This window comes from Euprymna scolopes, chromosome 36 (assembly GCF_053919585.1).
Source record: "Euprymna scolopes isolate OS-2025 chromosome 36, ASM5391958v1, whole genome shotgun sequence".
NCBI lineage: Eukaryota > Metazoa > Mollusca > Cephalopoda > Sepiida > Sepiolidae > Euprymna > Euprymna scolopes.
This window is the reverse complement of record NC_136517.1, coordinates 14,731,258-14,753,456: the sequence shown is the minus strand read 5'-3', so window position 1 is coordinate 14,753,456 and position 22,199 is coordinate 14,731,258. Positions and strand designations below refer to the sequence as shown.

General features: G+C 35.1%; 1 protein-coding gene across 1 annotated transcript in view; it reads left to right on the top strand.

Moving 5' to 3' along the window:
• The first annotated feature begins 340 nt into the window (after positions 1-340).
• The window catches only part of LOC145260351 (apoptosis regulator BAX-like), a 135,029-nt gene continuing 113,170 nt past the window's right edge, over positions 341-22,199 (top strand). The window contains exon 1 of the mRNA XM_080118284.1: positions 341-568. Within this exon, the coding sequence (XP_079974410.1) occupies positions 535-568 (34 nt within the window). The 5' untranslated portion in view covers positions 341-534. The remainder of the gene's footprint in view (positions 569-22,199) is intronic.

The window sequence follows — 22,199 nt, the reverse complement described above, 5'->3', positions numbered from 1 at the left end:
TTTTTAGCAGCTCCTGCCCATGTTTAAGTTATATTTCCAAAAAATAATAATGGCAGATCAATGATTCATGAAAGTAGTGTTTTATTTCATAATTTAGTAATATGTTACTAATTGCGACATGACAGTTGAGTAAATAACATTGATTTTATTTGAAATTGACGTGACAATTAAGTAAACGACATTGGTTTTTAATGGAAATTCAACTTTGCGTCTTTCGATTGTCGTTCTTATTCTGAACATACACTCGGTTTAATTAATAAGCACCAACAACTTTTGAAAGATTAGGGCGAAAAAATATGCAAGGTTGAAAAGGTCGAAATTATAAGAATGAGAGTTACCTGCCCCTGATGAGAGGCAGTTACAACCAGTAGGCGGCGCTTAATGAGTTTAATTTCGAATAAAATACACAGCGTGTAAAATTGTCTGTGTATGTCGGTGACTTTCTTTTTTTTTTTTTTTCTCCCCTCGAAAAGGCAAATAAAAACGGATTAAACCATAACAAATTAAAAACGGCATCAAAGTTAAAATAAAGGCATGGGATCTGAGGAGAAGCCAACGCCGTGGGCAAGTAAGTGCATACATTTTCTTTGCTATTCTTGAAGTTTTTAAAACAAGGAGTAGACAGTAATTTGTTGAATAACAGGGCGTAATTTTTTTTTTTAATCGATGATCAATTCTTGTATTTTATTATCAAGTGCATATATTTTTTCAATTAAATTTATGATTTCGGTTCAAATTATACCAAAATCAGTAGGCTTGTTTGTATATGTGTGAATTTAAAAAACAAGACCCCCCACACCCTTTAAAAAAATCGGTGCTTACATAGATCGGCTCCCATGGCTGCAAATATTGCTTAAAAAGAAGAAGAAGAAGAAAAAATCGGTGCTAGAGTGCACTTCGTGATCTGTGCTATTTTTAAAATCATATTTTCAAGTTTAAATAAAGTTTTATGTTTTTTATTCAATTGTAAGGTTAAAGTATAGAATAGTTACAAAACATCTTCCCCCTCCTCATGTTAAGAATGGCTTTTTAAATAATAATGTTATTATTTCAGCACGGATCAATAAGTGCACTAGTACCAAAAAATCTGTTAAATAGTTACAGCAGTCAAAAGACGACTACGCAAAATGAAACTCTGGCTCCTGAAGCCGAAAGCACAGATTCAATATACATTGCATTAAAAATAATTTTTTTTTTTTTAAATGTTTGCATTGTTGCGTTACTTTTTGTTCTTGTGTTCATGTAAATAAACCCGTGTTTATCCTTTTTGCATGTCAGAAACCCAGGTTTCATTTTGTTATCGGTTGTATCTAATCACCATTGGATTTTAACGAGCAAGTAACGATACTTATGCACTGTTGTTAAATTAAAGTTTTACGATATTTTTTTTATTAGTTGAAAGTACACAATAATTACAAAACACCCTCCCATCCCCACGTTAAGAATGGCTTTCTAAATAATGTTATTTCAGCACGGTAACAAAAATGCATAAGTACCTAAATAACAAGTAGCCATGGGGGTCTTATCTATATAAGTACAAAAAAAAAAAAAAAATTTGATATTTTCTCCATCCAACTTAAATTATATTACGAATTAAAACCGAGTTTTTTTCCCCCTTGAGCTCACATTGCAACAGTTTAAAAGAATCAAGGAAATCTAGTTCCTGTATTTTAAAATGTTGCGATGTAAGTTTAGAAGAAGAAAAAAAAAATATTTAAGATTATATTGAATGTTCGAGCTTTAAGATGGTTACAACTGAAACAACATTATGAAATTCGCTTGTGGATTTTCATGGGGGAGTGGGTTTAACAATTTCATATTTTATTTCGACTATTTCTATTAAATGGGAAATTACTTTAATTTGAATTGTGTGACCCTTTTCGTTATCTGAGGTCACCACACACCACCGCCTCTACGTGACTTACACATTTTTAATTATTTAAAATTAATACATTATTTGGTGTTTGCAAAAAAAAAAAAAAAAAAAAAAAAAAAAAAAAAAAAAAGGCTAGCATAAAATGAAACGAATTTAAGAAACTATTGTTTTTAGGAAGATTTCAAGATCGCCACTCATTTTCACCATTTTTTTTTTTTTTTTTACGGACCGAAGTTTTGTCTTTTTCGTTTATATCATTAGAGAATTACCGGTTTCTAAATAAATTTTTAAAGAAAAAAATCATTTTTTAGAGTGGGGATCAGTTTCCTATATAAATTTTATGTTAACTGATCACTCACTTTATGGCCATCGCCAGTTTTTGTATGAAAGTAAAAAGGGGTTAAATTCAACCTAACTAAAAAAAAAAAAAACTACAGAAAATCTTTAATGTAAATATCATACTCCAAAAATTAAGTAAATTGATCGAGTAGTTTTATTTTTATAAAAAATGATTTTTAAGCGATTAATGCGAAATCTGTAGCATTACAAGGCTGATCTCTAAAGTTTTAATTTTGGACTTATCTGCCCTTGCTTTTTACGAAATAACGACACGAGACGGTCCCTTTTAGCTTACTCATAGAATTTGATTTTCCCAATTTGATCGGTTTACGTGATTTTTGGAATATGACATGTTCGTTCCGTGTCAGGTAAGTACATCATAAATTAAAAAAAATTAAAAAATTTTTTTTTTATTCGGTTGAATTCTAAATTGTTACGTTTCCAACCCGTTTCCCTAACCAGGAAGAACAACACGCATCAGTCGCATCACTTCTAGATCTGTTTTTGACCACCGTTCTCGATGATTGTATAACGAATGCCGACAGCCCACTTGGGAACGGTGATAATGATTGAAATCGTCCTAAACTCTAGAGTCAAAACTGAAGAGCCAGTGCTCAAAATAACGAGATATTATAAAAAGGCTGACTGGGAAGCCATCAGATCTTATCAGAGATGCCCCATGCGGAAATATTTTTTCTCTTCCTGCTGAACAGTGTGCAAATGAGACCGTTAATGGTTCAAAACTGTAATCAAGGCGCATGTTCCCATGCGGAAATTTTATAGCATGCCCCACTCTCCCAAATGGTTTACTTCTACTTGCGCAACTGCCATTGCTCAAAGGCAGCATGCATACCACAGATTTAACCGACATAAGTCCAGTTCAAACAGACAGAAGTATATAAAAGCTAGAAAGAAATAGCGACAGCTAAGAGAATTTACGTAAACCACTAAAAAACGCATCAAAGCACAAAAATTAGGAACTCGTGACTTTTGGAAAATCTATAACAGTGTAATAAATAATGGGCAATCAACAATTCCCCCACTAACCAACAATCACGAGGTTGTTTGCTCAGCAACCGACAAGGCTAATATGCTTGCCAGTTGGTTTGCCTCAAACTCCACACTGGACCTTTCCAACCACCCCCTGCCTGACTTTCCTTTGCGGACAGATGCCATGCTAGACAATCTAAAAATCACCCTTGCTCAGGTGCATGCTATCATAAAAAACCTTGACACTTCAAAAGCATATGGGCCTGATCTCATTCCAGCTGTGCTATTAAAAAAGTGCTCAGCCAAAGTAGCTCAGTTCTCTCCAAACTCTACAACAAATGCCTTAATGAATCTTGCTTTCCGGGCTGTTGGAAAACTGCTTCTGTGGTTCCAGTATTCAAGAATTCTGGCGAAAGAACTGACCCATCAAATTATCGCCCCATTAGCCTCCTCTCACTTTTTGCCAAAATATTTGAGACCTTAATTAACCATGCTCTAGTCCATCACCTTACAGATGCTAAACTTCTGACTGACCAACAATATGGATTTAGAAAACCCCTTTCCACAGTAGACATCCTTACTGTAATCTCTGAACGTATATACCATTCACTGGGCAGAGTGGTAGCTCTAGATATATCTAAGGCTTTTGACAGGGTATGGCATGAGGGTCTCCTCAGGAAAATTAGATCATACGGTATCACTGGTAGAATGCTTAACATAATTAAATCCTTAGATAAGAGAAAAATCCAAGTTGTCCTCGATGGTCGTACATCTAAACAATATGATATAAATGCGGGAGTGCCCCAAGGATCTATCCTTGGACTTCTATTGTTCCTAATATTCATAAATGACCTCCCCGACAAAATTTCCTCTGAGATGGGTATATATGCTGATGACACTACACTCTATAACAGGCACAACAGGAAAACAAATAAACACATATCTAAAGAAATAGCAAAAACATTAGAGGGTGACCTCCAATCTGTAGTGGGATGGGGACAAAAATGGATGGTCATGTTCAATGCCGCCAAGACTAAACTAGTTTCATTCAATAATTACAAGAAACCTTCTCTACCACCTATAGCAATGGCCAACAACTCTTTATCGGAGAGTACATCTTTCAAACTGCTTGGCCTAACGTTCACAGGAAACATGAGCTGGAACAATTACATTGAAAGCATTGCCAGGGCTGCTGCAAGGAAGGTGGGCTCTCTCTACCGTGCTAGAAAACTACTAACACTCGAAAGTATCTTGTACCTCTATAAAGCCACCATTCGCCCATGTATGGAGTATTACTGTCATATTTGGGCTGGTGCATCTGCTACTAGTCTCTCGCTCCTTGACAAGGTTCAAAAGAGAGTCGCAAATCTGATAGGCCCTGAACTAGCATCTAAGCTTCAGTCTCTGTCCCATCGACGAAATGTTGCATCCCTCTGCCTGTTCTACAAGTATTTTAGTGGTGAATGCTCTGACGAACTGCAAGCACTTGTGCCCCCACGACGTGAGCACCTTCGACAAACCCGACAGGCTGCTAAATCCCACCCCCACACTGTAGAGATCCCTAGATGTAAAAGATCTTTCTACTCCAGTAGTTTCTTCCCCAGAACCGCTAGACTTTGGAATTCCATTCCAGGTCCCTGCTTCCCCAACTGTACTGATGTGCAGAAGTTCAAGTGTAACGTGAATCGACATCTTGCTGCCCAAATCCTAAAATAGTATCCCAGTAATGTTGCCCCTGATAGTAGCCCCCTACACCAAAGTGGCAATGTACCTTGTTTGGGGTGAAAATGTAATGAAAATTTTTTTTTCTTATTCATATTATCTGTATTCTTCAGACAACTATTCTCACCTTGAGTGTCATTTTCATAACGTTTCAGTCGATGTAACCTCCAACTTTCTTCAAATGTATTTTGTTGAACTTGGGAATCTGCATGGAATTAACCTCCAGAAGAGTGAAACTTACAATTGAATTTCACCAAGTACTTTATTAATGGAAACATATTTTAAAAATTTTATTTTTTTTTCGCATTATTTCCTTTTAAAAGTTAAGGCATCACCGGTAGAGGTTATAGAAGTCAGGTGGGAGGGGGACGTTAATGAGCTATGCAAGTTTCTGTTAACTGAGGAAACTAGTGTGTTTGGGATTCATTTGGACGTTTCAAATGTTACTCAAGCGTGGGGACAAAGGCATGGCCAGAGCTTGCATATTCAAATGACCAGTGTTTCCAAATTATACACGCCAAAAAAAAAAAAAAAAAAAATCATCATCCCTTTCCATGTTTGTGATATAAAAAACTTAAACGCCTCCAAGTCGTGTAGATCTGATCTTATGCTCTGCTGAGCTAGCTCTTGTGCTCTCCATACTCTACAACAAATGCCTTACTGAACCTTGCTTCCTTATAACTGGGAAATTGCCCCTATGGTACCAGTATTCAAGAATTCTGGTAAAACAACTGATTTACTCAATTATTCCTTGTTAGTTCTTTTCCTCTCTTCGCTACAATATTTGAGAAGTTAATCAACCAGGCATTAATCCGCCATCTTGTAAATGCTAAACATCTTTCTGACTGACAGCACGGATTTAAGCAAGCCTACTGCAGACATCCTAACAATTATCTCTGAACGCATATACCATGCACTAGACGAGATAGAGGAAGCTAGGACAATAGTATGTATCGTAGACATTTGACAAGATCTAGCATAAAGGTCTTTTCATGAAAATGAAATCCTTCAGTATTACTAAGCAAATACTTAATATAATTAGATCCTTTTTAGCAAAGGAAAAGTCCCCGTTGTCCTCTATGACCATGCCTCCAAACAACATGACATTAATGCAGATGTTCCTCAGGGGTCAATCCTTGGGTCTTTATTGTTTTTGATATTCATAAATGACTTCCCTGATGAAATTGTGTCTGGGATGGATATATTTGCTGATAATACTATGTTCTATACCTGACATATAGTAAACACGAATGTGCAATTATTCAAGACAATGTCTGAAACCTTAGAAAATTACCTCAAGGCGGTAGTGAAATGGGGAAGTAAATGGATGGTTACATTTACTGCTACTAAGACAAAACTTCTTTCCTTCAACAATAACAAAGAACCTTTTCAGCCACCAATTGCCATAGATAATAACACTCTAGCCGATAGTGCACAATTCGAACTCCTCAGTCTAACATTTAAAGGGAACACCAATTGGAATAAATATGTAGACATGGCTGCAAAGAAGATGGGCTCTTTCTACCATGCTAGAAAAATACTCACATTGGACAATGTCCTATATCTCTACAACTCCACCATTTGCCCATGCATGGAAGCCAGTGCATTAACCACTATTTTCTATTTATTTATTTTTTTTGATTCCATTTTCACCCCAAACAAGGCACAGTGCCACTTTGATGTAAGGGGCTACTATCAGGGACATAAATTGCAGGGATACTATGTAGGGAGTTGAGCAACTAGATGTCTGTTCACATGAACTTCTGCATGTCCGTACAGTTGGGGAAGCAGGAATCCGGAAGGGAATTTCAAAATCTAGCAGTTCTGGGGAAGAAACTATTAGAGTAGAAGGCTTGGGACATGGATCAAGAAGAGTCTTCAATCTAAAAGGTCCGGCACTGTTAAACAAGCTCCAACCTCTGTCCCATCCCATCACCACAATGTTACAAGCTCTTTAATGGAATGTACTCTGGCTCATGATATTAGTACCCCCAGCTCATCCGGCAAACAGCAAAATTCCTTTCTTTCACTCTAGAGGTTCTCCAATGCTGGAGAGATTTGTACTCAGTTTTTTTTTTCCATGGACAGCTAGACTTTGGAATTCTCTCCATGTTGGTTTAAATGCAATACAAAAGAACATCTTGCTGCTTAACTCCCTACTTAGACTGTTCTTGTAGGCATGTCCTCTAATTCAGAATAGCCGTTTGTTTTTGGCTTTTTTTGGGGGGTGAATATGAAAAAAAAAATTCTCAATGTTATGTAGTGAAGTTAGTTTTTGTTGCTATACAGAAATTGTTGACCTAAAAACAAGAATTAATTATATTGCTTGCACGCTCTTCTGCACAAGAACTGGAATTATAGAAATTAAAAAAAAAAAAAAAAATGGTTTCTAATAAACAAATCCCCCCCATCTCCTTGCCAATTGTTAACCTTGTCAAAAAGAAAAAACATTTGCATTGTTTATTTCTGCATTAAGTTTTCAAAAATTGATGATGGCCAAGAAATGGGTGAATTGTTTTTAATGTTAAATTTATAGAGAAAGTGATCCCCACTCTAAAATCTAAAATATTTGCTTTAAAAAAATCTCTAGCAACATGCTCAATAAATGTACATGGTAGAAAAAAAAAGTGGGTCAAATTGGTAGCTTATAAAGTAGCTAATCAGTTTGTTAAATTTATACAGAAAACGGATCACCTCTCTAAAATCAAAAATATTTTCCAGTGAAAGGATCAGTCATTATACATAGAAAAATTAAACGTTGTCTGTAAAAAATAAAATGCGAAAGTAAGTGTTGGTTATGCATAATGAAACACCGAAAAAATTAAATCCACCAGAATGCATTTCATTTTCTTTGTAAACAAGCCTGACCTATCTTTTGTAAATGGTTATTTCTATCTTTGTGGCCTTATCACTAATAAGGGTGTTGGAGGTAAACGTTTTACCTGGGCTGACGTTATCCACCTGATAGTCAAAGATCCGAACCTTGGATTAACCACCAAAGAGGCCATCCTATCAACAGGTGAAAAGTACTGAAACTGCTGTATTGCTATTTTGTGAATGGATTCTGGATCATGCAGTAGCTTCTGGTGGGGTTTCGTGATACCATATTAGTGGGTAATGTTATGACTCTACATGGTTGCAAAAATCATTCTTTTTTTTTTTTCTGCTCTGCTTTAACAACTTTGCTGACCTTTTCCACATATCTCAATCCTCAAGAATGAAAAATCTCAAACAAAGCAAGATTAAACCCAGAACTCCAACTTTAAACATAGACCCCCATTACCAGGTCTCCTTCTCTAACATCAGGAGTCTACGTTCCAACTTTCTAGAGGTTAAAATCCAATTACAGGAGGCTAAACCTCACTTTTTTGTTCCTGTGTGAAACTGGCATGGACTGGCTGTTCTCTAGATGAGTTTGTGATTAAAGGATACTCAAACTTGACATCAAAATTTGACCCCCAAAATTGTTATGGGTATGGAATGTGTGCCTACATTACAGATGGCTTTCCATGTGGTTGGGACATCTCTAAAGAATATCCTAATTTGCCTTATATGTGCTTCAGAGTAGCACTTGCTCACAGCACTGCATTCATATTTGCCCTCTATCGCCCCCATAACAGTGGAGTTAATATCATTGGGAGTATCTGAGAAAATTGACCACATTCTGTCTACCTATCCCTCGGCTAACATTCACATCTGCGGAGACTTCAATGTTCACAATATTGAATGACTAGTCTACTCAAACAAGACAGATGATGAGGGAAGGTATTGTCATGATTTCTCCATTGCCTGACACAAATTCTTCATGAACCCTCATTTACTTTTTTCTTACAACTTGCCTAGAAATTCTGGACCCTGCAGTAGTTTCTGGTGGGACCTCTCGATGCCATATTAGTTGGTAATTGTTATGGCTTTACCTTATGTTCTACAAAAAAAAAATTTCTTTGTTTCTTTTTCTCTCTTAGTTTCCCCTCTCTGTCTTGCTCTAAGCAAATCTGATGACTTAGTCCACAAATTCCAAAATTCCATCATGACAAGTTTCAAGAAAAAATACACGATTAAACCCGGATCTCCTTCTTCCAACGTAGACCCCCACTACCATGTCTCTTTCTCTAACATCAGAGGTCTACGTTCTAACCTTCCAGAGGTTAAAGCCCAATTACAGGAGACTAAACCAGACCTTTTATTTTTAAGCGAAACTGGCATTGGGCAGACTATTTCCCTAAATGAGTTTGTAATTAAGGGATACTCTAACTTAACTTCCCAAGATCGCCATGAGCATGGAATATGTGCCTATATTAAAGATGACTTTCCATGTGGTAGGGACATCTCCAGAGAAGATCCTAACTTACCCTATATGTGCTTCCGGGTTGCACTAGCTCACACTACTGCATTTATATTTACTCTATCGCCCCCATAACAGTGGAGTTACTATCTTAAAAGCATATGAGAAAATTGACCACATCCTATCTGCTTATCCTTCAGCTAACATTCATGTATGTGGAGACTTCAATGTTCACAATGTGGAATGGTTGACCCATTCAAATAAGACCGATGATGAGGGGAGGTTCTGTCATGATTTTTCCATTGGTTATGACCGCGCTCAGATTGTTCACGAACCTACCCGTGTGCCCGACAATGACGGCCAGTATGCGAGCCTTAGACCTTTTTCTCACAACTTGCCCTGAACTATGTTCAGTTTCCGTTCTGTCTCTTCTTGGATCTTCTGACCACTCAGTTGTAAGATAAAAATGAAATATAAGTCCTCAGACGTACCTCTCCATCGTACAGTATATCGATATATTATGGCTGACTGGGATAGCTTCCGTACATTTGTATCGGATCTACCTCTGCATTCTATGTTTAAAAACGATGTGTCCTCTATAGTATCAGACCTGACGGAATGGTTAATTGTAGGTATAGACTATTTCATACCGTCAAAAAAAGTTCCAGCAAAAACCTAACAGCCAGCCATGGTTCTCTCCAGAATGTGCTGCTGCCATTGTGCACAGAAATCACTTTTTCCACTGCTTCCAATGTAATAGATGTATGAAAACTAAAGCCACTTTCAGGACTGCCAGCAACCATTGTAAGAAAGTAATGAAGAACGCAAGAGTTGTATGCTCAGTCGTCAAGTCCAAAGTAGCTGAGCAGCGGCTTGGTTCCAACCAGTTTTGACAAATAGCAAACAGAATCCTGGAGAGAAGCGTGTGCTCTATCCCAACTATCATAAATGGACCTGAGGTAATCTCGTCAGCATCAAAGCCAAACTCTTTGCCAAGAACTTTGCAGCTAATTCTACCCTTTGCAACCAAGGCTGCAAACACCCAATATTTCCTCCTGTATCAGAAAACACGCTGTGTGATATACAAATGTCTGTACTTGATGTTGCCAAGCTAATCAAAAACCTTGATTCCAGTAAAGCAACCGGCCCTGAGGGTATTCCAATTATAGTACTCACAAAACTTAAACCAGAACTAGCGCCCATACTTACAAAACTGTTTAAACGTTGTCTTAAAGAGAATTGCTTCCCATCACCCTGGAAAATCCCATCAGTATGCCCTGTATTTAAGAATTCAGGTGATCGCTCATTCCCCTCTCAGTACAGGCCAATAAGTCTCCTGTGCGTCATGAGTAAGTTGCTGGAATCTGTTAAATAGAGAAGTAATCAACCATCTCAGCAAAAATAACCTTAGTGACACACAATATGGTTTCTGTTCTGCTAGATCTACAGCAGATGTGCTTACAGTTATATCTCATAGGATTAGCGAATCTCTCTCTCAAGTGGCATACACATTTACAACAAAATTTATAAGACTGCAGTTTTGTTATGAGTCTTTGTGGGTATGCGCCACGAGTCCATAAACACATGAGCCTGATAGCCAAAGTTAACCACCTTGCTTGGTTTAAAGGGCCAATTTTCCAGGAAGCATATCTAGGGTCAACTTGACCTCTAGAAATGCCTACTGTGCATTCAAACAAAAGTCTTTGATCACAGCTGAGATCATTTATTTGATCAATTTTTACAATTGAATCCAGAGGACTGCTAATAGGGGAAAATGCTATTTGGGGCAAATCATGATAATCATTTGAGCATAATTTCCCCAGAGGACCACTGAAGGTTGTAGGGCCTTTTGCACAGCCATCTAGGTTTTTAAGAAGGGCTCTGAAGGGCAATTCATTTTGATGCAAAGAGCAACCAATTGTTTGTAGATTTTTTAAAAATTTCTTTTCTAAAATTGATACCAGTCCACCTTCACAACCTGTGTTGGCTTGAATATTATCAACAAGGACGGCCTTTATTGAATTCCTTTAGAACATCCAGCACTTCATCTGTGTGAACAGCACCTGTTGCACCAGTTTTAGGTAAAATTCTATGAGTCAGATAATGACTTTCAGATGGTGTCTCCTTTGTAAAAGTCAAATGCCGTTCAGGACTCTTAGTTTTTTTCACAGTCCATTTCATCGACAACTTCTTTATATTTTAACATGTCCTTATCAAGTCAACTCCAATACAGATGAGGTTCCCCATACTTCCTTCATGCTTTTGTTGAGCTGTTTCTTTCACTTTGGCTTTTGCTCTGTCAATCTTACATTTATCAACAATAATTTTTTATAATATTATGTATCAGAAGGCCCATAGCCTTCAAATCCAAAAGCAAAGCATTAGCCAAGCTGGCTCCAACATTAGAAGATATGACTAATTCAAGGGCATATCTGGGAAATTTAGTAAGGCTATAAGGCCCTTCTTCATCCGTTTGTGGCTGGAAATATTCTAGTTCTTCACTTGGGCAAGATGGGGAGGAGGGAAAAGAAATAATATCCTGGAGATTTGATGTTGAAGCTGTTGGTGTTGGTAATTTTTTCTTAATCTTTTTTGTTCCTTTTTACTTTTCTTAATAGCGCATTTATCGATGGGGCCAAGTTGAAAAGTACCCTTAGGCCCTATTTTGCACTTCTGATCCTTTAAATATTCACGATCCTCAACTGGAACCTGAAAGATTAGATTATATTCATATTATATTTTAATATAACTAAACAGATTAACATGAAAATATGCATGAAAATTAAAGAGGAAAAATTTGTTTAAATATTTAAATAATATTTGGAAATAAATTTCGATATAAGGTTGACTCACAAAGACATTTCAAAACAAAAATAGAAAATAACTTTACCTTTTTTTTTGAAAAGGGCGAGTGCAAATAATGTGCTTACTGCAGCAATTTTCTTTGTTGCATTTTACTCGATAATCCTCACCAGGTAGAACAGGTAATTCGCAACAACAGGATGAAATATCAAATAATAAATCCAGTTTTCCCGTAAAATTTTTGCACTTTCGAAGCAGGGAGAGATCTTCGATTTATTTGTTGGGCTTTCTCGAAGCATAATATATTCACCTTCTTTAAAACAGTTCTGTTAACAGAGGTAAACGTGGATTAACTGCCTTCCATATATCCATTACATCGGTTGTTATTAATTTATTAATAGCAAAATTTGAAAGGTGAGGATAAGTATTCTTTAAATAGTAACAATATTGAATAATTTGTCGGTAAATTGGAGGCTCCGTTTTATTTAATGGTGCAGGTGGACCTCCAAATTTCATAACATTTTTACTGCGAGTTGCTGAAATTGCAGATTTTCTGGACATTTTAAATAAGAAACCTAAAAAAAATGTATTCGAAAAAAATTAAAATGCAAAAATATATGGAATAAATTAATAAATTTGAAAGAAATACATTAATCTTAAAAAGTAATGTTTTGTTTACACTTAGCTTAAAAGTAGAATCCTTTCGGAGTTCAGCACGTAAAAAAGCTTTTTAATGATTAAACACTGACTTTAAAAATATAAACAAATCAGAATATTTAAAAATGTTATATTCTTTAATAGTTAAAGATTTTTTTTGTTTAATTGGAAAAATCCCCAGATAATCGTTATAATTAAAAGCGTGAAAAAAACACGAGATGAATAACAATTGCCGGGGGAAGTAAACAAGCTTTTTAATGATTAAACAAATAAAAATATTTTAAAATGTTATATTCTTTAATAGTTAAAGAATGTTTTTTGTTTAATTGGAAAAAAACCTATTCGTTATAATTAAAAGCGTAAACAAAACCATGAGGCGAATAACAATTGCCAGGGGGAAGTAACTTCGACCGGTGAATAGTGTAATATTAACCTATTAATGAAACGTTATATGTAAATAGATACTTGTATATTAAATTATTATAATTCTCTTATATCTTTGTAATTTTAATATTTTCATTTAATTTATGACAAAAATGGTATACTAAACATGAAAATATTAAGTGTCTTGTATGATTTCATTTTTGTTTAAACACGGATTTTATTTAAGCCGCACATATTTCCCTTAACACCGGTGATAAGTATCGTGATTTTTTTAGTACTTAAAGTGGAATTCTCAAATAAATATAAAATTTTGAAGAAAAATATTTCTTGTGACTATTGACATTAGTTTACAACTTTCTATATGTAGCATTATTTAAACTTCCAAAATTGACCTACCCTAAATTGCTCAGTATGTCAAGTTTTAAGTAGCTGAGCAGTGGCTTGGTTCCCACCAGTTTTGGCAAATAACAAACAGGATCCTGAATAGAAGTGTGTCCTTACCATCGTCACTGGACATGAGGTAATTTTGTCAGCATCTGACAAAGCAAAACTCTTTGCCAAAAACTTTGTAGCAAATTCTACCTTTTGCGATCAGATCTGTCTACTCCCCTACTATTTCCTCCTGTGACTGAAAACACACTATGCGACATACAAATATCTGTACATGATGTTGCCAAACTTACCAAAAACCTTGATTCCAGTAAAGCAACTAACCTTGACGGCATTCCAGTCGTAGTGCTCTAAAATCTTCAACTAACTTCCATACTTACAAAACTGTTTAAACGTTTCCTTAAAGAGAAATGCTTCCCAACACCCTGGAAAGCTTCATCAGTCTGCCCCGTACTTAAAAATTCCAGAGATTGGTTATCTCGCTATCAGTACAGACCAATCAATCTCCTGTGCCTTATGAGTAAGTTGCTGGAATTTGTGATAAACAAAAGTGGTCAACCACCTCAGCAAAAATAACCTGCTCAGTGAAATGCAATATATTTCCATTCTGCAGGATTTACAGCTGATGTACTAATAACTGTTATGACTCCCAAGTAAAAAAAAAAAAAAATAAATAAATAATGCATTATTTAATGAGCTTTTGAAATTTGAAAAGAAATTGGAATCATTTTAGATGTCAAATAAGTTGTTTCAATCGTTTCCAAACTTTTAGCAAACCTTTAAAGTTTGGAAGCTATTCACATCGAGCATAAGTAGATAACATATTGAGAGGCAGATTGCTTTAGATGCTAGCTGTACCTATTTACTATGCCTCCCCACGGGACAGAGTTAGACACCAGGGTCGTTTTTTAACGTGGAGAAAAGATACAAAAATAAAAATTGTCTCAGTCGTGAAGGATTTCTCCTCCACCGAAAGAGAACAAGAAATAGAAGTGCAGCATCTGAAGAACAGATACTACACTTTGATCTTGTCCCGAAGGCCAAGTACTAGCTGTAACTGAACTAGATTTATGCTCATGTGCAAGAAATAAAAAAAAAAATTGAAAAACAAAAATTGTAATCCAACATGATACTATCAACATGTGCTTCCTCATCTAGTGTTAGAAAGCAAAAAAGAAAAAAATTTAGTAATATAAGAGAAAGTAAGTTTATCAGCAGAAAAAAGGTATAGGAAGTTGTTCACCAAGGAACACAAAAGAAAGTTAAAATAGGATTTTTAATCAAGGCATGGTGGTGATTTGGAACAATTTATGAACAGTTTTGAGTTTGCGACAGTTGAGGAGAGTGTTCAGTTTTGAGATAGTTGGCGACTCGAAGATCCCTTCCTGAGAGAGATTGAAGTCAAAGCCAGGTGAAAGTAGATTGGATTGAGAATAAAATTGTTGAGGACTAATGCGTCCAGACAACTAGTGACAGACGACGTTTAATGTTCCTCTTCCTATACTATGTGACTCTATAAGACTCAACCATCCTCATACGCACACCAAGCTTAACTGCTTTACATCACGTACTCGTCGTGTTGTTTTATTGTGATGTGATCATGAAGCCGATCATCGGGTCACAATTCTACGTAATTCCAAATGAGAAAAAATTGAGCGCTCAAACCAACAAGCATCTCTCTTTGCTGATATTTTCGCAGAGATTTTCAAAGACGATGGCAGAAAACCTGCAATGCTATACATGGTAGCACCACCAATGCAGCCAATCGCCATCACTCGGGTTAAGCATAAGAGTCAGCTTTTTATCCTTTCAATGCAAATGCAGCAATTTTACAAGCTGCTACATCCGAATTATCTGAACGTTTAGCATTTTCAATTTTTCACTGATTACTGGAGCTGTTCTTGAAAAGTGATGAGTGGCCATGATCTGCTCTATCTTTTAAGAAAAGGTGGCAACGAAGACCCAATTAATTAGAGCTGTTTATCCCCCGCCTCTATCATCTCAAAATCCATGAAAGTTCTGCTCAAGTGAGCAATCCTGACTCCTATTACGTTTACTGCTACCATATCTCCATGCTATTATTGTTTCTGATGAACTCATATCACTTGTATGTCTGTGACATACCCTAACTCCAGACCAACCCAACAAACAGCAAAATTCCACCTCTTCACTATTGAGGTCCCTAGATGTTGGAAAGCCTTCTACTATAATTTCTTCCCTCAAACTGCTAGACTTCGGAATTCCCTCCCTATTTCCCTGACTACTAACATGATGAAATTTAAATGTAATGTAAACAGACATCTCGCTGGTCAACTCCCCATAGTTCCCTGTTAGACTTGATCCAAAATAGTAGCCAATTATGTTCCTAGTGGCAATATTCATTATTTGTGGTGAAAAGAGTTTTAAAAAAAAAAAAAAAAAAAAAAAAGTGGGGGTATTAAACATGGTTTCATTCGGAAACGTTTGTGTCTCACAAATTTGCTTATGATGGAGGAATGGGTTACAAGTATAATGGATGATGGAGATATTGCTGACATCGTCTTTTTGGACTTTGGCAAGACATAGAACTACATACTTTTATATAACCTTACACTTATGGCCTCCATGCATCTGCTAATAAGAGAATGCTTCCATCAATCACTCCTGGCAAATTGTTGAGATAGAGCAGAAGGAGAATAGAACTGAATACAGAACCTAGAGGAGACCCACTATAATCACCCATCTCGGCCAATAGACTGACATTTATCGGAATCCAGGATGTCATCAAAAAACAGGATCTTATTGCACAGGTGTTTGGAGGTGTGTGTTGAGCAAAAAAAAAAAAAAAAAAAAAAAGTGGTAGTAGGCAGGCAGGCTCGAACCCGTACCATGAAGGAGGAAAAGAACATGAAAAAAAATGTGACGTCTTTGCCATTGCATCCATCGCCAAACTGGAAGCGACGAAGCTTTTAAATTAAAGCTAGTCAACTGAAAAGAAGGGATGACTTTTGAAAATATTGGCGAAAAATCCGACCCTCTACCTGTAGAAAAGTGGCCAGTTGAAGGTTAAGGAATTAATGTTTTTAGCCAATTTTTCGATATTTGCCGTCCGAATGGGACTTGTATTTCAATGTCAATAAATGCTACCATGTTGCAATGGATTTTATTTCTTGCTTGGCCATTACTTTCCACAGTGACAGGGCTCTGCTCAAGGAGGTGAACGAAACAAAAGATCTTGGCCTTCTGGTCGACACATTATTCATGCCATCTAAATATTGTATTCAGGTTGCAAATAAAGCAACAAGCACGCAATCATTCGATACTCTTTCTGGTAACTCCTGAAATATTTCTCTCACTTTGTCTCCTTTGTCAGATCAATGTTAAAATAGGGTGTGCAGGCCTTTCGTCCATATCTTATTGAAGTGAACAAAAAAAGGAAAAAAATATCACCTTACTGATCGGTATATAAAAATAATAAATATACGATAGATTTGAAAATAAAGAGGGTTTTCTTTTCTTTCTCTTATCTTTTTCTTTCTCTTATCTTTTTCTTTCTCTTATCTTTTTCTTTCTCTTATCTTTTTCTTTCTCTTATCTTTTTCTTTCTCTTATCTTTTTCTTTCTCTTATCTTTTTCTTTCTCTTATCTTTTTCTTTTTCTTTTTCTTTTTCTTATCTTTTTCTTTTTCTTATCTTTTTCTTTTTCTTATCTTTTTCTTTTTCTTATCTTTTTCTTTTTTTCTTTCTTTTTCTTATCTTTTTCTTTTTTTCTTTCTTTTTCTTATCTTTTTCTTTTTTTCTTTTTCTTTTTCTTTTTCTTTTTCTTTTTTTCTTTTTCTTTTCTTTTTCTTTTTTTCTTTTTTTTTCTTTTTTTCTTATCTTTCTTTTTCTTATCTTTCTTTTTCTTATCTTTCTTTTTCGTATCTTTCTTTTTCGTATCTTTCTTTTTCGTATCTTTCTTTTTCGTATCTTTCTTTTTCGTATCTTTTTCGTATCTTTCTTTTTCGTATCTTTTTTCGTATCTTTCTTTTTCGTATCTTTTTCGTATCTTTTTCGTATCTTTTTCGTATCTTTTTCGTATCTTTCTTTTTCGTATCTTTCTTTTTCGTATCTTTCTTTTTCGTATCTTTCTTTTTTCGTATCTTTCTTTTTTCGTATCTTTCTTTTTTCGTATCTTTCTTTTTTCGTATCTTTCTTTTTTCGTATCTTTCTTTTTTCGTATCTTTCTTTTTTCGTATCTTTCTTTTTTCGTATCTTTCTTTTTTCGTATCTTTCTTTTTTCGTATCTTTCTTTTTTCGTATCTTTCTTTTTTCGTATCTTTCTTTTTTCGTATCTTTCTTTTTTCGTATCTTTCTTTTTTCGTATCTTTCTTTTTTCGTATCTTTCTTTTTTCGTATCTTTCTTTTTTCGTATCTTTCTTTTTTTGTATCTTTCTTTTTTTGTATCTTTCTTTTTTCGTATCTTTCTTTTTTCGTATCTTTCTTTTTTCGTATCTTTCTTTTTTCGTATCTTTCTTTTTTCGTATCTTTCTTTTTCTTTTTCTTTTTTCTTTTTTCGTATCTTTCTTTTTTCTTTTTCTTTCTTTTTTCTTTTTCTTTCTTTTTTCTTTTTCTTTCTTTTTTCTTTTTCTTTCTTTTTTCTTTTTCTTTCTTTTTTCTTTCTTTTTCTTTTTTCTGTTTTTTTCTTTTCTTTTTTCTTTTTCTTTTTTCTTTCTTTTTCTTTTTTCTGTTTTTTTCTTTTCTTTTTTCTTTTTTTTCTTTTTTCTTTTCTTTTCATTTCTTTTTCTTTTCATTTCTTTTTCTTTTCATTTCTTTTTCTTTTCATTTCTTTTCCTTTTCATTTCTTTTCCTTTTCATTTCTTTTCCTTTTCATTTCTTTTCCTTTTCCTTTTCTTTTCCTTTTTCTTTTCCTTTTTCTTTTCATTTCTTTTCCTTTTTCTTTTCATTTCTTTTCCTTTTTCTTTTCATTTCTTTTCCTTTTTTTCATTTCTTTTCCTTCTTTTCATTTCTTTTCCTTTTTCTTTTCATTTCTTTTCCTTTTTCTTTTCATTTCTTTTCCTTTTTCTTTTCATTTCTTTTCCTTTTTCTTTTCATTTCTTTTCCTTTTTCTTTTCATTTCTTTTCCTTTTTCTTTTCATTTCTTTTCCTTTTTCTTTTCATTTCTTTTCCTTTTTCTTTTCATTTCTTTTCCTTTTTCTTTTCATTTCTTTTCCTTTTCTTTTTTTTCTTTTTTCTTTTTTCTTTTTTTTTTTTACTCAAAAGTTGAAGAGCTCTAAAGATGGGAATGGTACTATTAAAATGAGCAAACTTTTGTGCTCCAGAATTTATTTTTCTATATAGTCACCACCATTCTCAATGCACTTTTCTCAGGAATTCAATAATGCATCTCTGCTTCAGATGTATATCCATGACATGGGTTGCTTTCCTAGAGTATCACACTGTCAATATCTGCAACAGAGATATGAAACTTTCATAAACTGCATAGATTTAGTCATCATAACAATTTGTAATACCCCTCTGATCCATTTGGATAGAATAAAAAAATAAAAAGATAGGAGCCATTACTTTTGGAACACTCTTAATACATGATATCCAGCATCTGGAGAAAGTTCAAAGACTAGCTATTCGAATGGTGCAAAGTTTATTGGATCTGCTATTTGAAAATAGGCACAAGAAATTTAACCTTTTTTCCTTATTTTGTCTGACAATGGCTATTGCGATATCTCTCAGGATATCTATTATCCACTCCTGCACCTGAAAGAGATCGGTGCAAACACCACAAGAAACTTTCACCACTTATTTTGAATGACCTGGAGGAGAGGCGTTTTATCATTCAGGATACTTGAACTTTGAAATAGACCTCCAAGTGTAATGCAAGGTGTCTTCAATAAGCTTCCAGACTTTTTTCATATAGGCACTTTTATTGATAATACACACTTTATTGATAATACACACTTTATTGATAATACACACTTTATTGATAATACACACTTTATTGATAGTACACACTTTATTGATAGTACACACTTTATTGATAGTACACACTTTATTGATAGTACACACTTTATTGATAGTACACACTTTATTGATAGTACACACTTTATTGATAGTACACACTTTATTGATAATACACACTTTTATTGATAGTACACACTTTTATTGATAGTACACACTTTTATTGATAGTACACTTATTGATAGTACACACTTTTATTGATAGTACACACTTTTATTGATAGTACACACTTTTATTGATAGTACACACTTTTATTGATAGTACACACTTTTATTGATAGTACATGCACATGAAACTCTAGTCCCCTTCAAAGTAATCTCCTCCGGCTGTTGTACCATTCCAGCAACTTCTGGAAAGCCTCATGGAAGTCTTCTGTGAGCATGCCAATGACCCTTGTCACAGCCTATTTAATCTCTCATAATGGCAGTCTCTAAAATTTTCCTTGAGTTTAGGGAATAACCAAAAATCATGGGGAGCAAGGTCTGGACTATAGGAAGGTTGAGGAACTGTCTTGATGCTCATCTTGGTCAAATAGTCTGTGACAAGGATGGAGTTATAGACTGATGCATTCATGCAAATCTTCTGTAGTTTCAGTTACTCATGAATAACTGTGTGTACAGTTCCCACACTAACATCAAACGTTGCACTTATTCTCTATAGATACACGACGGTCCTCATCCATGAAATTCTTTATTTGGCCAATTAACTCTGGTGTTCTAACTTCCTTACTCTTCCCACACCTCTCATCATCCCTCACAAACTCCCTGCCTTCTTTGAATCTTTTCTTTGCCATTCAAAAACTGATGCTTGATTCATGCAAGATGGTCGAAAAGCAATTTGAAGCATTCCATACGTTTCTGTGGCATTTTTTCCAAGTTTAAGATAATTTTTTTGCATATCGTTCTATTAATGTGTCTTGACATCCAGATTGCGTTTGTGAAATTCACCAGCTGTGACAACCAGGCTTTAGTAGGGTGTATTCCAATTCTTGCTGTAACTGTTCGTTTGAACCTGAAATCATAAAAGTTGGTCAGTCATCTCATATGATGTATAGTAATAACATTGAATTTTCAAGGGTCTATGACAATTTTTAATGCCTGTACAAAAGAAGTCTGGAAACTTATTTTGATGAACCTTGTATAATTTGGATATAAAATATTTATTTATATATATACTAGCATAGGTGCCCGGCGTTGCCCGGGTGTTTGGAGGTGTGTGTTGAGTAAAACAAAAGTGGTAGTAGGAAGGCAGGCTTGAGCTTGTACCTCGAAGGAGGAAAAGAATGAGGGGGGGGGAACCTGACGTCTTTGCTGTTACAACCACCGCCAAACTGGAAGTGACCTAGATTTAAATTAAGGCTAGAAAATTGAAAAGAAGGGGTGACTTTCGAAAATATCAGCGAAAAAAGCGACCCCCCCCCTCCCTGTAGAAAAGTGCCCAGTTGAAGGTGAAAAATTAATGTTTTTAGTCAATTTTTCGGTATTTGTCGTCTAAATGGTTGAGCTTCAAAACAATACTGATCTTGTGAAAATCCGTTGCCACTGTCAAAAATTCTAGGCAGACATGCAAACACACATGCATTTATATATTGGTAGTTCAAATTTTCGACCCAAACCAATTAAAAAGCTTGCCCTATCTCTGAATATCCTTTATGTAAAATTTCAAATGTTAAGACCAGAAATTGTCTGAGTAATTTGGTAGAGACCGCAGACGTCAAATTTTTAAAAACTTTGACCTCCATTATGACCACTTCACATTTATTGTTTTGGGCTCAAATCAGGTTATTAAGTTAGATCCATGTCCAAGGAACCTATATCTAAAATTTCAATTGTTTATACCCAAAATTGTCGGAGGAGTTTGGTAGAGTTCTCAAAGGTCAAATCGTTGAACTTTGACCCTTTAACAGTGAAATTTCTGTCCGAAAACGGATTACAAAGATTTTCCCAAATCTCACTACCCTATATATCAAATTTCGAGTCTGTAGACTGAAAATTGACAGCTATTGTGTAGGAAAATGTACAGACAGACACCGACAGACATTTTCACTTTTAAAAATGAAAATGTCTGTCGGTGTACATTTCCCTACCAAATAACTCTGTCAATTTTTGGTCTACAGACTCGAAATTTGATATACGGGGTATTGAGATTTGGGAAAATCTTTGTAATCGGGTTTTGGCCAGAAATTTTGCTGTTAAGGAGTCAGTTTAACAATTTGACCTTTGAGAACTCTATCAAACTCCTCTGCCAATTTTGGGTCTAAACACTTGAAATTTTAGATATAAATTACTTGGATATGGATCGAACTTTACAATTTGATTTGAGCCCAAAACAAATGCTAAGGGGTCAAAATTGGGGTCAAAGACAAAATTGACCTCTGCGGTCGCTACGAAATTACTTAGCCAATTTTTTGTCTAAACATTTGAAATTTTACATAAAGTGTATTCAGACGTAGGCCAAGCTTTTTAATCTGTTTTTGGACGAAAAGTTGGCTGCCAAGGGGTCAAAGTTCAAAAGATTTGACCTTTGCGATCTCTAGCAAACAATTAAGCCGATTTTGGGTCTAAACATTTGAAATTTTACATAAAGGGTATTCAGACATGCAGCAAGCTTTTTAATCAGTTTTGGGGCGAAAATTTGGCTGGCAAGAGGTCAAAGTTTACAGAGTTGACGTTTGCAGACTCTACCAAACTCCTTCGCAACATTTGGGTCTAAACACTTGAAATTTTAGATGTAGGTTACTTGGACATGGGGCAAACATTTT